The sequence below is a fragment of the Dendronephthya gigantea genome, unplaced genomic scaffold (assembly GCF_004324835.1).
Source record: "Dendronephthya gigantea isolate DGI-Jeju-01 unplaced genomic scaffold, DenGig_1.0 000220F, whole genome shotgun sequence".
Taxonomy (NCBI): domain Eukaryota; kingdom Metazoa; phylum Cnidaria; class Anthozoa; order Malacalcyonacea; family Nephtheidae; genus Dendronephthya; species Dendronephthya gigantea.
The window spans coordinates 191776-205684 of NW_021163230.1; the positions used below are offsets into that span (position 1 = coordinate 191776).

The 13909-nt window shown below is 35.3% G+C and overlaps 2 protein-coding genes across 2 annotated transcripts; one reads left to right on the plus strand and one right to left on the minus strand.

Annotated features, from left to right (window-relative positions):
• The first annotated feature begins 9318 nt into the window (after positions 1-9318).
• LOC114540143 lies at positions 9319-10455 on the plus strand. Its single transcript, XM_028560424.1, has one exon. It carries the CDS (start codon positions 9319-9321, stop codon positions 10453-10455), a length of 1137 nt encoding a protein of 378 aa, XP_028416225.1.
• Positions 10456-10911: 456 nt separating this feature from the next.
• On the minus strand, positions 10912-12743 carry LOC114540144. Its single transcript, XM_028560426.1, has 4 exons — positions 12571-12743; positions 11959-12012; positions 11449-11855; positions 10912-11387 (listed from the first exon to the last, which is right to left on the minus strand). Exons 1-4 carry the CDS (start codon positions 12630-12632, stop codon positions 10912-10914), a joined length of 999 nt encoding a protein of 332 aa, XP_028416227.1. The 5' UTR covers positions 12633-12743.
• Positions 12744-13909: the final 1166 nt, after the last annotated feature.

A 13909-nucleotide genomic window follows, 5' to 3' on the forward strand; every position in this document is an offset into this window, starting at 1 on the left:
ATCATGTAGTTAGACGTGCGATCATCTTTGTACCAGATGAAATTCCATGTCCTTGAAGAATTGGATGATACTTTTCTTTAATTAGGATCCTATTATATCTTTCAATATTGCCAAACCGAGCATGACCAAAGCAGCTAAAAGTTTGCTTGAGTAGGATTTAGTTTCTTCGAATCTCTCCAAGGTTAGTTGCATACCACCTTTTTAAATTCTCACTTCTTCTGCGATCTTACGAGGAAAGAATCCTTCAATACTTAATGGAACTATTTGTCCTTGTGCACCATCACTTTGCCCTTTTTCCTACCCATCTTGGGCAGTGTAAAGGAATGAGAACTTTATTTTGTTATAATTTAGATCATTAGGACCAAAACAGTGTGCAATTAATATAGTTTACAGTACTGAAACACTAGCACGCATGTCTTAACTCCAATACGCTGCCAAGATTTAATACTGGAATTCTACAACGACTGGACTCAAACTTTTGCCTCCTACTGTATATATATATATATATATATATATATATATATATATATATATATATATATATATATATATATATATATATATAATATAAATTTGTGTGTTGGCGCAGGTATAGAGCTACATTAGCCATAGCATTGAAACCACATTAGTTTACTATACAGTCTGTGTAAAAAAAGATGCAACTTCTGCACGCTATTGTACTTGAACGACTCTATGAACGAAAATTCTTTACATTAGGAAAGATCTAGCTTTTAACGCTCGGATGAGATGCCAACTGTTGAAAAAATGAGCGCATAGAATGCTGATAAAAATGTTACTAGAAATCACATATTTTCACCTTTGAGCCTAATTGAGGAGTGCCTAACAAAGGAAAAAAACCATTAATAACGAACATGTCAGAGCCTGTGCTGGTTTTACAACATATGTTTATTGCAAGAAGATAAAAAAATACGTCTTAGTAACTATAACTCTCCTGACGAAAGCCCTCAGGTAAAAACGTCGAGAAGGAAAGGAATTAAGTAATTAAATTAATTAAGTGATTTAAGTAATACAATTAAGTAAAGTATCCAAGATGAAAGAGTGCTGGATAATAAAACAATTCATGAAATAAAATCAATGAAATATTCTAAAACTTGGATATATAGTTCACTAAATTCTGTGTTTCACGTTTCTTCGGAAACGATCATCATATTAGTATATATAGCTAATAATTTTAGTTAAACATTAAAGTGAAGGTTAATTCATGTACTTCCGTATTTTAGCCGACACATGTTATTTGTTTGCAGTTATTTCCTATATTCTTTTAATTAGTCAGTAATATCTTGCGTCAATCATATCACGTATCAAGCCTTCATGCAGACTAATTTGTAAAAATCGTTCATAAATTTAAAACGTTCGAACGTCAAACGTCAAAACAGATCGTTCTCTACCGGTTCGTTCGTTATCCGTTAGTTTTGCCGTTTCAAGATAATATCGTTAACCTATGTTTTCCCGTGCAAGGTCATTTTTATTGTTTCTCTAGTACTGTGCATGCATGTCATTACCCTCATACCTAGTTTTATATCAAGTGCCAAATGAAATGGTTAACGCATGCGGATATCATAACGAACGGAGAACGTGCACGTCTGTCAGCATGTTTAAACTTACCCTAAGAAGGAAGGTAATTCGTCTCATAAAGCATGTCGCAAAACCTATGAAAAATGTGTAACGAGCAGCAAACACATTTTACAGTGGAGTCTGTGGAGACCAGAAATAACCTAATACTGCGGCTACATGCAGTTCGGTTGCAAAAAGGAAAAAATATGCAAGTGAAAAAACATGATCGCGGTTGCCGTTCGCCTCCGAACGAAATGTTATGAATTTTAAGAAATTAAAGGTCTGCCAAACCGAGTTAGACGGAGGTTCAACATTGCTCTGACCTAGGTTAACCGCGGTTTTGTTCGGCATATTAAAACTTTCTCACTCTATGGCCGTACAAACTGTTGATTTCAGAAAACTATAAGTTATAGTATTAAACAATTAAAACCATTCCAAAATTAAAACACTGGTAATATCATATGTATGAGGAAATTAGTATTCTCTTGGAGATGTTTACCCAAGTATGTGGTATTGAGTGATAACTTGACAGTCCCTGTTTCTTATCATCCTTTAGAGATGCTGTTTGCGCCGTGTGCTACAGGTAGTAAAGATATTTTTAGGGTAAAGCATTCGAATAATGGCTAACAATAATAATACGGCGTTTATGGTTTAGCAACGTTTTCCGCTAAAGCGTGAATTTCAGTGCTTTAAACATAGGGGTTGTGTCCAATGAGCTGTAAGGTTAATAATGTCAGGTCGTGACAGTACTGTCTTGTACTCTCAGGAGTTGTGCTCATTTGATACGAATTCTAAAATCTAAAATCTTTGTGGTGTAAGAGTATGAATGTAAATCTCAAATGGCCATCTTTTTGAATTTTATTTAAAGTCCTATCAGCAAAGAAATCAGGTATCGATATCCGATGTTTTTATCACCAAAATCTTGCGAAGAAAGGAGGATGAACAAATTTTGTAAAAAGGCTCTATAAGAAGTGTAAATTTCCTTTTCAACAAAACAGAAATTATTTTTATTGCGCATGCCCCACCCCTTTAAGGTGGTCTTATCATTCTGGCTACGCCACTGCATGTCCACTACAAATAATTTTTTTTAATTTTGAAAAATATAAAAATCTTTTCATGCCATGTTGCACGGCAAAATGCTCTAATTGAAAAAAGACTTGTAAGAGTCTTCAATCACTGTAGTTAACCATACCAGACAAACCCAATGGTGGAAAATTGACAATTTCTGTAAAAACGATAACAAACTAGCTAGGTTTTAACGAAAGAACGACAGGATTGGTTTTATTTAATTCTTGATATTTTTGCCTCGGAGATGAACCAGTATTAAACGTTTTACAAGCTATAAATATAAAACTTCTGCGATCTATCTCGAATAAACTGTCTGCAAGTACTTCAATGATTGTAATATATTGAAGTTAGTATGAAATTTAAAAAGACAGGCACGCACATTCTGTCGTGTAGACAAACTCCTACAAGCCCGTTATGTATCACATTATATAAATTAATGATTTATATTAGGTTGTGCAGGAAGCGAATTACAATATAAATATAAACAGTTTTGCATGCGCTATAGCAAAGAAAATTGTTTTACCCAACTCTATAAGCTACGTTTTGCTGACTGTTATTTAATTTAATCTCAACGAAGAAATCTTTAGTTCTCGCCCTTTGATAAATAGTGTATATGTTTGGCACAGCAATCAATTAGTGTGCACTGTGCAAATAAATTTCTCTCAGTTCGCAGACTCTTAGCAAAAGGAAAACAAAACCCTCATTCTTATAGCTGATAACGTCATTCCTAAAAAAAAATACTTGGAGTAAAAATAAAGAAAATATGGAAAAGCACTATATATAGGTATATTATAAAGTACGAATAAATTCATATTTTTATCGCACTTCTATGAAATTTTTGTGTCATACTGCAAATTTAATTAACGCCTTAATATAAACTTCATTTACGTGATACAAATCGATCAATCAAAACAAAAGATTACAAAAATGAAAATTGAAGTGGATATTAATGAAAATCTCTTCGTTTCTATGGGTTTCTTATATATATACGTTATAAACTGAGGTTAGAGAACATCATTATATAGTTAAAGTAGTAGAACTGTGACAAAAAGTAAATCCCCCATTTTTTCTATTTTTTTCTACTTCTATTTATTGTATAATTATAGGATGTAACATGAAAGTCTACAAATGAAAGCTTAAGCATAGTGATTACCGCAGGCACTAAACATTTTAAACTATTCGGAAATTTACTATCAAAACAGTGCGTTTTATGCAACAGATGCAAGTTCCACTCAGTGACAACCGTACAACTCGAGTCTCATTGTAGGATAATTTCTCCATGATTTCGGCAGCACACGAATGTATCGAGCATTGATTTCAGTTTTAAATGTGTTGGTAACAATGGAGTCTCGATCTTTGTTGCCTTGGAAAACCTACCAAGTCAAATAACACAAGGATTAGTTTTATCATATTTAACAAGTACGATCGTACTTTAGTGGACCAGGAACTGCGTGACCGAGTTTTTGAACTGCATTGTATTTACAACAATAGAAAGGATAATGTATTTCTAATCGTTTGCGTATTCTTATATATAGGCTGAATATTAATGATATATAGGCTGAATATTAATGATATGTATATATTATTTGCTGCACATATAGTCAAGAATTGCTTGTAACTTGCTTTAACGGTCAAAAGTAAAAATTCGAACTCCGTCAATCGATGCGGAATATTGCTTAGAATAATAGTGCCAAGTTTCATTCCGATCAAACAAGTAATGCTAGAGCCTTAGGGTTTTTTTAAAGAGCGTCGCCCCCTAACAAGAAGAAGAAGAAGAAGATTAGCAGCGGTTAGGGACCAGTTCCTGGTCCAATAAACTTATACAGTTATACAGTTTCAGTTAAAAATTATACAGTATTATTATGTCACACTTTTCCATGCAACTAGGGCAGCGTTTGCCCCCCTTGTTGGGGAAAACCTTCGAAGAATGTTTAACACTTCAGTCGCTTGGAAAATATTCACTTCACGGTTTAAACACAAAACGTCATGCCAACAATGCTGCAATGCATATTTGAACTTCATATCCATGCACTTTATTGTAATTCCACGTTAACACATGCAGAAACAAAGAGCCAGGGCCGTAGCTAGAAGCTTAATTAAGGGGGGGGGGGTGTGCATATTCATATATTCGTCTTATGCCCGAATGATTTCTTTTGTATGCTATTGTTCCTATGGTATATAAACATGAATATATGAATATACACCCCCCCCCCCAATTAAGCGGTCTAGCTATGGCCCTGCAAAGAGCCCCTTTAAAATATTGTAACAATTTTTTATTAGTTTTAGTTTTAGATATAGTTGCTTGTTTTCAAATATAAAATCACTACTGAGATAACTAGATGTAATCATCATGCCCATAATTATTATGGTTTATAATAGTATAACGTTCATACTACACGCGTGCTGATTAGTCGAGAAATGTGTTTCTTTATTAAACTGCATGTACGAAAACTCGGGACGTATCGCGCCAGACAAGCCAATAATGAAATGAGAAATTGGATTTCAATAAAATCATAATACTGTATTTGTACAAAATCCTTCTATTGAGCTATATTATTTTGACAGAAATAGAATTTTTTTTTCTATTTCTTAAAAGGTAGATTTACAGGAGCCTGCTCGCAGACTGAATTAGGGGGCCGGAACTGATTCAAGGGGAAAACTCAGTCGGCTTAATTGCGGGCTTTTTCATGTACGGCGACGTAATATAAACTGCATAATAATATGATAATTATTTGGGCGCACCGAATACTAAAATCATGGCCAGGAGCGCCAAACAGCAAACGGCCATGTATTACAGCGTCAAATTTGCCCAGCACATCCCAGACATTCACAAAGGCTACGAAATCCGTTGCCAGTAAACGTGAACTGGTCAGTGCGCTGCTAGAATTGTTGGAAACACAAACTAAAATTTCACATTCAACCCCAGCTGTTTGCTCAGCATATAACTCCTTTAAATGAAATGTAGATCACACAGTCCGCAAGGCTGTTCACGCAACGGTGAACATCTATATCGTAACTGTGCTTTGACGACGCCATGTTTTCATTTCATACAGTGTTAAATCATCATATTTCTAAAAATAACTTATTCAAAATAATTAGCGACTAAACGAATCAAAACGCTTGATCTATCGTTGATATGTTTGAGCCAATCACGTTCAGTTACTTAAATCCTTGTAAGTGTTACGTCACCGTACACGATAAAGCCTGCAGTTCAGCAGACTGAATATTCCCCGTTTAATTTCTGGTCCCCTAAATCAGTTTGCGAGCAGGCCAGGTAGATGAACGACTCACTTTTTGCAACATTAGAAATTTCGTTGAATTTTTATGCAAGAGCATGTGGGAAGCCAGAGCCAATTGTAAATATTAGTTATTTGATTACCTTCGCAGTCCCTGACTCTTCATAATCAGTCCAATCAGCACCATTGTTGCTGTAAGCAATCGAGTAAGAAATCGCCCACTCTGCATGGTTATAACATGTTCCTCGAGTTGCAAATCCTGTGACAGCTGTTTTTTGTCCAAGATCAACTTGTAAACGAGCCAGATCTTCCTGCTCGGGTTGGCGCCCAACTACAAGCACCGCCACTCTTATCCAATCTTGCGAAGTGAGGGTGGTATGAATTACTAAAAGTTGTTGATGCTGTGATTTCCGAATCGGGTATTTTGCCGCTTTGCATTCCCAATGGTTTGGGGTTTGGACATCGAACTACAAGAAAGAAGTTCTATATCAAAATATGATTACTCAATACCTCTATATACCATATAATTATAGTCAGCCGAAATATAAGCGTGCGCCATGAAAGACCATCATCCCAATTGAAGATAGAAAACTCTCGCTTAATAAGTAACCATATGAAGAAATGCAATAAATAAAATATTACCAAAAAGAATCGTTTCCTAGTTCATTTTACTTATCAGCAGCAAGCTTTTGGGCAAGCTACCAAATGTTGATGATACTGTAATGGTTTGGGATTTGTGTATGGAACTAGCAGAAAAAAGTTGAATTTCAAAATACGATTGCTCAACTAAATGCCATATAATATAGACAGGCGAAATATAAGTGCGCGTGCCAGGCAATTTCCGCTTACAAAATAACCATGTAAACAAATGCGCGAAATAAAATATTCTCAAAAGAGTGCAGCGAGCCTTTCGGGTTACCTCAGCGTAAAATGCCATGCCATTTGTAAGTTAATTTAAAACCCTACAACGTTGTGTTAGTTTACCATGACTTGGTGTACGCTTTACACCACCGGCAGGTAAAATTACCGCATCAGTTCGGGTTACTTGACATTAACTTGGTATACTCAGAAATTTAGGGTGATACGGATTTGGCAGTTCTGAAATTATATATTTATATTTTAGTCTAAATCGGCGAGGGGTTTGCGGCATGCTTGTATTTCTAATTCTATAAACCCTGCAGGTCTCTTAAAAATTTCTCGCAACCAAATATGAGGGTAAATATCTGATAACGAAATCAATATAAAACACCACCATGCACGCGTGCATACCCGACAAAGACATGCACTATATCTGTACTGTACCTGTATTGTCCGCACAAACAGCTATATACGCAGCAATATGCTCATCAACTGATTTCCAAATATCTTTGCAACAGCCGGGAGGGAGATTGTTGCCTGGTGCGCACAGTATTTTTCCAGCTTTAATCTTCTCGTTCATTATCGACTTGATTTCTTCACAACAGATTGCTTCGCCATACATCGTCATAGAAAGAATACCAGCGAAAAGAAAGAACAACGTGCTACCATTTCTTCTGGTGGTGATAATAACTCGAACAGCTGATTACGTTCTAGTCAAGTCAAACTAATTCATATGTATATATATATATATATATATATATATATATATATATATATATATATATATATATATATATATATATATATCGTGTGTGTGGGCGGGGGAATGAAATTGTGTCCAGGGGCTTCCAAGTAGAGTTTTTGTAAACACGTTCACGGTAGCACTTATGACCTGCTATTAATATGCACCTATAATGCAATTAAGCTTCTTTAGCCCCGATAACAGAAATTTTTGTATTCCCATGGGACTAACCTTGCGTGCCTTTAAAAAAGGCTGGATACGCGTAGGCAGACTAAAATGGAAAAGAAACAGGGACTGTCAAGTTTTCACTCAATACCACATTCTAGGGTAAACAGTTGACAGACATTTCTTAAGATGTTTTCGATTTGATTATTGTGTTATCGTTCTGGGCAATTCATAATATTCCGTTTGGAAGCATTTTTTTTCCGGTTGCGGTCGTCTGCGGTTGCTATTCGTCGACCCCAACCGAACAGCAAACGAACCAGTGCTAGGTTATTTCTGCTCTATACTGTGTATGCATGCCTTATGCATGCACCGAAAGTTATCTCGGCTTATAAGTGTGGAAGACAATGCCTGATTTTTTTCATGGTCTCATTTCACAATGCCTAAATTATTAGTTATATCGCGAAACAAATTTTTTAGTGAATAATATCATAGTGAAGTAAACCAAGTTTATTGTTTTCTATCTTCGTGTTTCCAATATAATTATGATATCTTTTTTACATTAAAAATTATAAAATATATAATTTCTGTATTTCTAATATAATTATAATATCATATAAGTGCTACGAAATGAATAACACATACGCACGATTGTCTCATGTTTAGAAAATACTCTAATCGGTGTAATACCGTGAACTAACATCAAGACACTCTGGTCGTAAGGTCGTGACAGGCGCAATTATTAAATAATTTATAATATGCTATGTAAATACGTATATGTATATGCATACATTCAGTTTTCCTTCGATCCATTCTTCAATAAAAACGTAATTATCTGTACACGAAATATGCAAATATATTCCTTCCTTGAATTAATGAATTTTTTAACGCTCCGGTCGAGTTTTATTTGTACTAGAGTTATAATATGTCATAACAGCTACTGAAAATGAAGTCTCGAGAAAGGAACCGAAGAGGTCACGAAAAATCTCTAACGAGATTTTGCAAGTAATTTAAGCTAAGCCTTGTTTGAAATGAGACAATATTTTTTCTTACATATTCTCCTATACACTTATACTGGATGACTTCGAGTGCATACGGTGGCCCACAAATGCAAACACAACGCAATATTAACTAAGCACGACGGTGTATTTAGTAAAGCTCCACAGCAAGTAAACTCGAAGTAATATCGATCGGCCCATCACAACACAATATTTGCAAAACACAACAATAAATTCATGAAACACAACACAATATTTGCAAAACACAACAATAAATTCATGAAACACAACACAATATTTGCAAAACACAACAATAAATTCATAAAACACAACACAATATTTGCAAAACACAACAATAAATTCATAAAACACAACACAATATTCAGTGCAAAACACAACAATAAATTCATGAAACACAACACAATATTTGCAAAACACAACAATAAATTCATAAAACACAACACAATATTTGCAAAACACAACAATAAATTCATAAAACACAACACAATATTTCAGTGCAAAACACAACAAAAAAATCCTTAAACACGACACATGCAGCCACGACGTGTTATACTGAATGAGGTTATCACTATAAATACAATTAATTGTAAAAGAAAAATTCTTAAAAAATCGAGGAGGACATATTGACAGCAGAGATGTAGCTCGTTTATGTAACAGAATGGATGGGAGTATACAATGTTTGTACTGCTCTCGGGAGTTAGAACTAACCTCAATGAACTTTTGTCCAGAATGTGGATCTGCTGTAAACAAGGAAGAACTTCTTATACGCTATTATTTTCATCGTGGATTTAGTTATTCGTCAATTATTTCGTTTTTAAATAACCGGCACGAGATCGAAATTTCTATTCGAACTCTGCAAAATAGGCTGTCAGAATATGGGTTGAAAAGAAGAGGTACAGATACCCCCAATGCAGTCGTTTATGAAGCAGTCCAACAAGAATTAGATGGTCCTGGATGTATGAGAGGGTATCGTGCGATGTGGCACAGTCTCCGTCTAAAATATGGAATTCAAACGCCCAGAAATAATGTCGAAAGAATTCTGCGCAAAATCGATCCAGAGGGAACCGAATTAAGAAGAACTCGTCGACTTAGAAGAAGATCCTATGTAAATCCTGGGCCTAACTTTGCGTGGCATGTAGACGGGTATGACAAGCTAAAGCCGTATGGTTTTCCGATTCACGGTTGTGTGGACGGGTTTAGTCGTCGTGTTATGTGGTTGAAGGTTTGTCGAACAAACAACGATCCATCACATGTTGCATCGTTTTTCTACGAGTGCGTGAAAATAACCAATGGTTGCCCAAGAATATTACGAACTGATTGCGGCACCGAGAACGGAGTCATGGCTTCAATGCAGTGTTACCTTCGTGCCCCAGGAAATGACAACCAAGCAGGTTTAAATGCACATGTATATGGATCGTCGCATTCCAATCAACGCATTGAAAGATGGTGGTCATTCCTTCGCCACGACAGATCCACATGGTGGATAAATTTCTTAAAAGATTTAGTGGAAAGAAATGTTGTTAATACCGCAAATGAAACAAGCATGGAATGCCTTTGGTTTTGTTTCAAAGATATTTTACAGGCAGATCTTGATTCGGTAAAAGATAACTGGAACAGCCACTATATCCGCAGATCCCGATATGACACCATCCCAGGGAGGCCAAACGAGCTGTATTATTTACCTGAAAATAGCGGCTACCAAGATTACAAGTGTGTCGTTTCTGAAGAAGACCTTTGCGATATGGCTGAATACTGTGAATTGTATGATGACGATGATGGTGATGAGCATATATGATGAATACTTTAGTTATCTCGTGGAAAAAATAATTTAACACTACCATCAAACTGGAGGGAAGCATTATTGTTATACAATAACTTGATGCATTTCGCATAAACACCACTGATCGATGTACTTATATATGCGAACATTACAATTTGTAATTTACAATTAATTAATAATATCATTTTTGAAGAAAACATCGCCTCATCGACGACGCAGGCTAATCTCGGGTGGAAGAAAATTAGTTTCATACTCGTTGAATCAAAAATGGATTTTTTTAAATTTGAATAAAACAACTTACAACTATTCACAACCGTATGGCATAGCCATAAGCATAGTAATCAGCTAAGTAACTTGTAACTATATACATGTATGTGCAACCAGCAGGACTAAAATGGACACACCCCATAACTATATCTCTTATATTAGAAAATTTCCGTGGCCAAAAAAATTTTTGGAATACAGTCACTGCTAACTAGACGTTGGTTTTAATCCTGCTGAAGCATTAAAAACATCTTCTTTTGTCTTAAGCACCTCAAGGGTTCCAGCAAGATCAAAAATTGTTTCTAAATTGCTGTTTGATATTACAGTTTGAGCTTCTTCAACTGTTGGGGAACTTACAAAAGATTTAAGAGAGCCTTGTAGCTCAAAATCATAGACATCTTCTACATCTACAGATGCTCTCTGCACCCCAATTGTCAATGCATCATAGAGAGACTGACTGAAACATCTGGGACCAGGCCCACCATGTACTACTGACATTGCTATAAGCTGACCAGCATGAAAGTAAAAGTCATTATTCAGGTAATTGGAATTAATTGACAAACACTTTCCTCTTTCACTACCACAAAACAACTGAGAGCATAACATCCACTCAATAATGAGAGTGAAGAATTCTCTCATCGGGCCCCCAGAATCGACAGCTCCTTCAGCATTCCCAACATCATCTGTGAATTTGACAGAGACCTTGTTTGCTGGAGAGAATGTCTTTCTGCTTAGGCCTCTTACAGCCCCTTCCCAAATGACTTCGACTTATATTAAACTTGGATATTTCATTGGAGTTAATTTGAGTATTTAAATTTGAAAGTATGTCTTGCAAAGATTTGTCATCATCTGTAATCTCCAATGGTACTGCTGGGTCCTGTAAATATTCGCTTTCTGAATCACTCCAATGCATATTCTCATCAAAAAGCAAAGATGCATACAGCAAGTCATCATTAGCAGTAAGCAACATCATTGTATCAGATGAAGATGCATCAATTTCATTACTTTGCACAATATTATTATTGGAACTAGAGCTCTTATCATGTTGTTGTGTTGCGCCATAACTTGGTGGTACACTGTTACTAGAATTGATTCTATCAAGTTGTCTTTCAGAATCTGAATCAATTTCAATGGGACATTTACCATCATCACTATAGGGAAATGAGGCCATATAATTAGCATGAATGACCTTGATTGAAGTACTATATACATGATATATTATTGCTAAAATATTAACAATTTTATTTTGATTACCTGTTTTGTGGACCAATATATCCTGCAGTGTCATTTTCTTTTTGTTCCTTTTTCCTAGTAACATTAATTCAATGTTAGTTATTTAGTGTGACAGAGTGCTGCTACATACATCCATGAAGCTAGTGATTAATCTTGTAATTATTTTAATCACCAAATTAGCCATAAAGCAATAATTGGAAAAAACAACCTAAGTAATTCACTTTTTTCATAATTAAACAAAGTGCTAAAAGGAGAGGGGCCTGATGGCAATTAACTAGCCTCTAAACAATAGGCAACTTCAGTTGTAACTTTTGGGGTGCATAATTGTTAATTAATTTATATATTACCAATTATATGTCATTTCAAGTCATCATAAAGACTAGCTTATTTTTTTCATATTATATAGTACACCTTTTGTCTCAGTAAAACCACACTGAATATTGCTCAACCTTTATTCTGCAAATAATGAACTTCTCAAATGATTTAGGTCACGTGTTCTACAGAAAGTTGACTATAAAACACGTGTTTTATAGCCTCCTGGCTGCACCTTGCACAGCCAGCACTTCCCCTTACCTCATTAGGGTCAAAACCTGGGATTTTCCAATTTTATAGAAATATATTTTATTAATTTACCTGACATTTTGATCACGATCATACTGATGGTGATCATCACTGCCAATGTCTTCTGAATTCATATTGTCGGGTTCATCAGGACATAAATATAATGTAATTCTATTATATGGCTTCCCCAAGTCTTCTTTATACTTCCTCAATGTGAATTCTTCTTCTTGTCCAGGAAGAGTTGAACAAGGTTGGCCGTCAGGGTATACTAGGCCAACTCAATTGGTAAATGATTTATCATATGCCCGTTTTGTTAGCGCCATCGTGAAAACTTCTGCATAGGGGGCATCTTTTTTAACTTTCAGTGGCAATGATTTTCCCCGAACTGGAGTTGTTGTATCAGCGCTGATGTATTTCATTAATCCAATGTTTATTAAAGCAAAAGGTTCTGTATCTTTTGACTTTTTTTTAGTCTTGGACGACGTTCTGAAATGTGTCGATCTTTCTTGCCTTTTTTTTGCAGCAAACTGCTCAAAAGTGAGACATTTTATGTCTTTTTTACCGTCTTTTTTGGAAGAGACCTCCCCCTTTTCCACTGCTTTATGCCCCACAAGTAGGGCAAAATTTATTTGTTGCCTCCGTGGGTCTGCCACATTCTGAGCAAAACATGGTTTAATATACTATTTTCGGAAAGTAAAAGCAAGTCGAAGTTCGGTTCACTGGTTCGCCATTGGATATCGTATTATTAATAATTTATTATACATGAAGTATTACATTTGTTTTGCAAATACTGTGTTGTGTTTTATGAATTTATTGTTGTGTTTTGCACTGAAATAATGTGTTGTGTTTTATGAATTTATTGTTGTGTTTTATTAATTTATTGTTGTGTTTTGCAAATATTGTGTTGTGTTTCATGAATTTATTGTTGTGTTTTGCAAATATTGTGTTGTGTTTCATGAATTTATTGTTGTGTTTTGCAAATATTGTGTTGTGTTTCATGAATTTATTGTTGTGTTTTGCAAATATTGTGTTGTGTTTTATGAATTTATTGTTGTGTTTTGCAAATATTGTGTTGTGTTTTATGAATTTATTGTTGTGTTTTGCAAATATTGCGTTGTGTTTCATGAATTTATTGTTGTGTTTTGCAAATATTGTGTTGTGATGGGCCGATCGATATTTTTTCGAGTTTACTTGCTGTTGAGCTTTACTAAATACACCGTCGTGCTTAGTTAATATTGCGTTGTGTTTGCATTTGTGGGCCACCGTACGTATGACATCAGAAAGCTTTAGATTTGACGGCCAGTGAACTGTATATTATACGGAGTGGTAACTTGGTTGCTAAAAGTACGCCTATGTTTATGTCTTTAATCACTCATGCATGGATTTTGCTTGTGGAGAATTTTACAAACCC

Bases quoted from the DNA above. Each gene is read 5' to 3' on its own strand.
- LOC114540143 (XM_028560424.1), top strand. From the start codon at position 9,319: ATGGATGGGAGTATACAATGTTTGTACTGCTCTCGGGAGTTAGAACTA.
- LOC114540144 (XM_028560426.1), bottom strand. From the start codon at position 12,632: ATGAATTCAGAAGACATTGGCAGTGATGATCACCATCAGTATGATCGT. The intron at 11,856-11,958 runs GTAATCAAAATA...ATTTCCCTATAG, and splicing joins TATATTGGTCCACAAAACAG to TGATGATGGTAAATGTCCCA. The intron at 11,388-11,448 runs GTAAGAGGCCTA...TCAAATTCACAG, and splicing joins AAGTCATTTGGGAAGGGGCT to ATGATGTTGGGAATGCTGAA.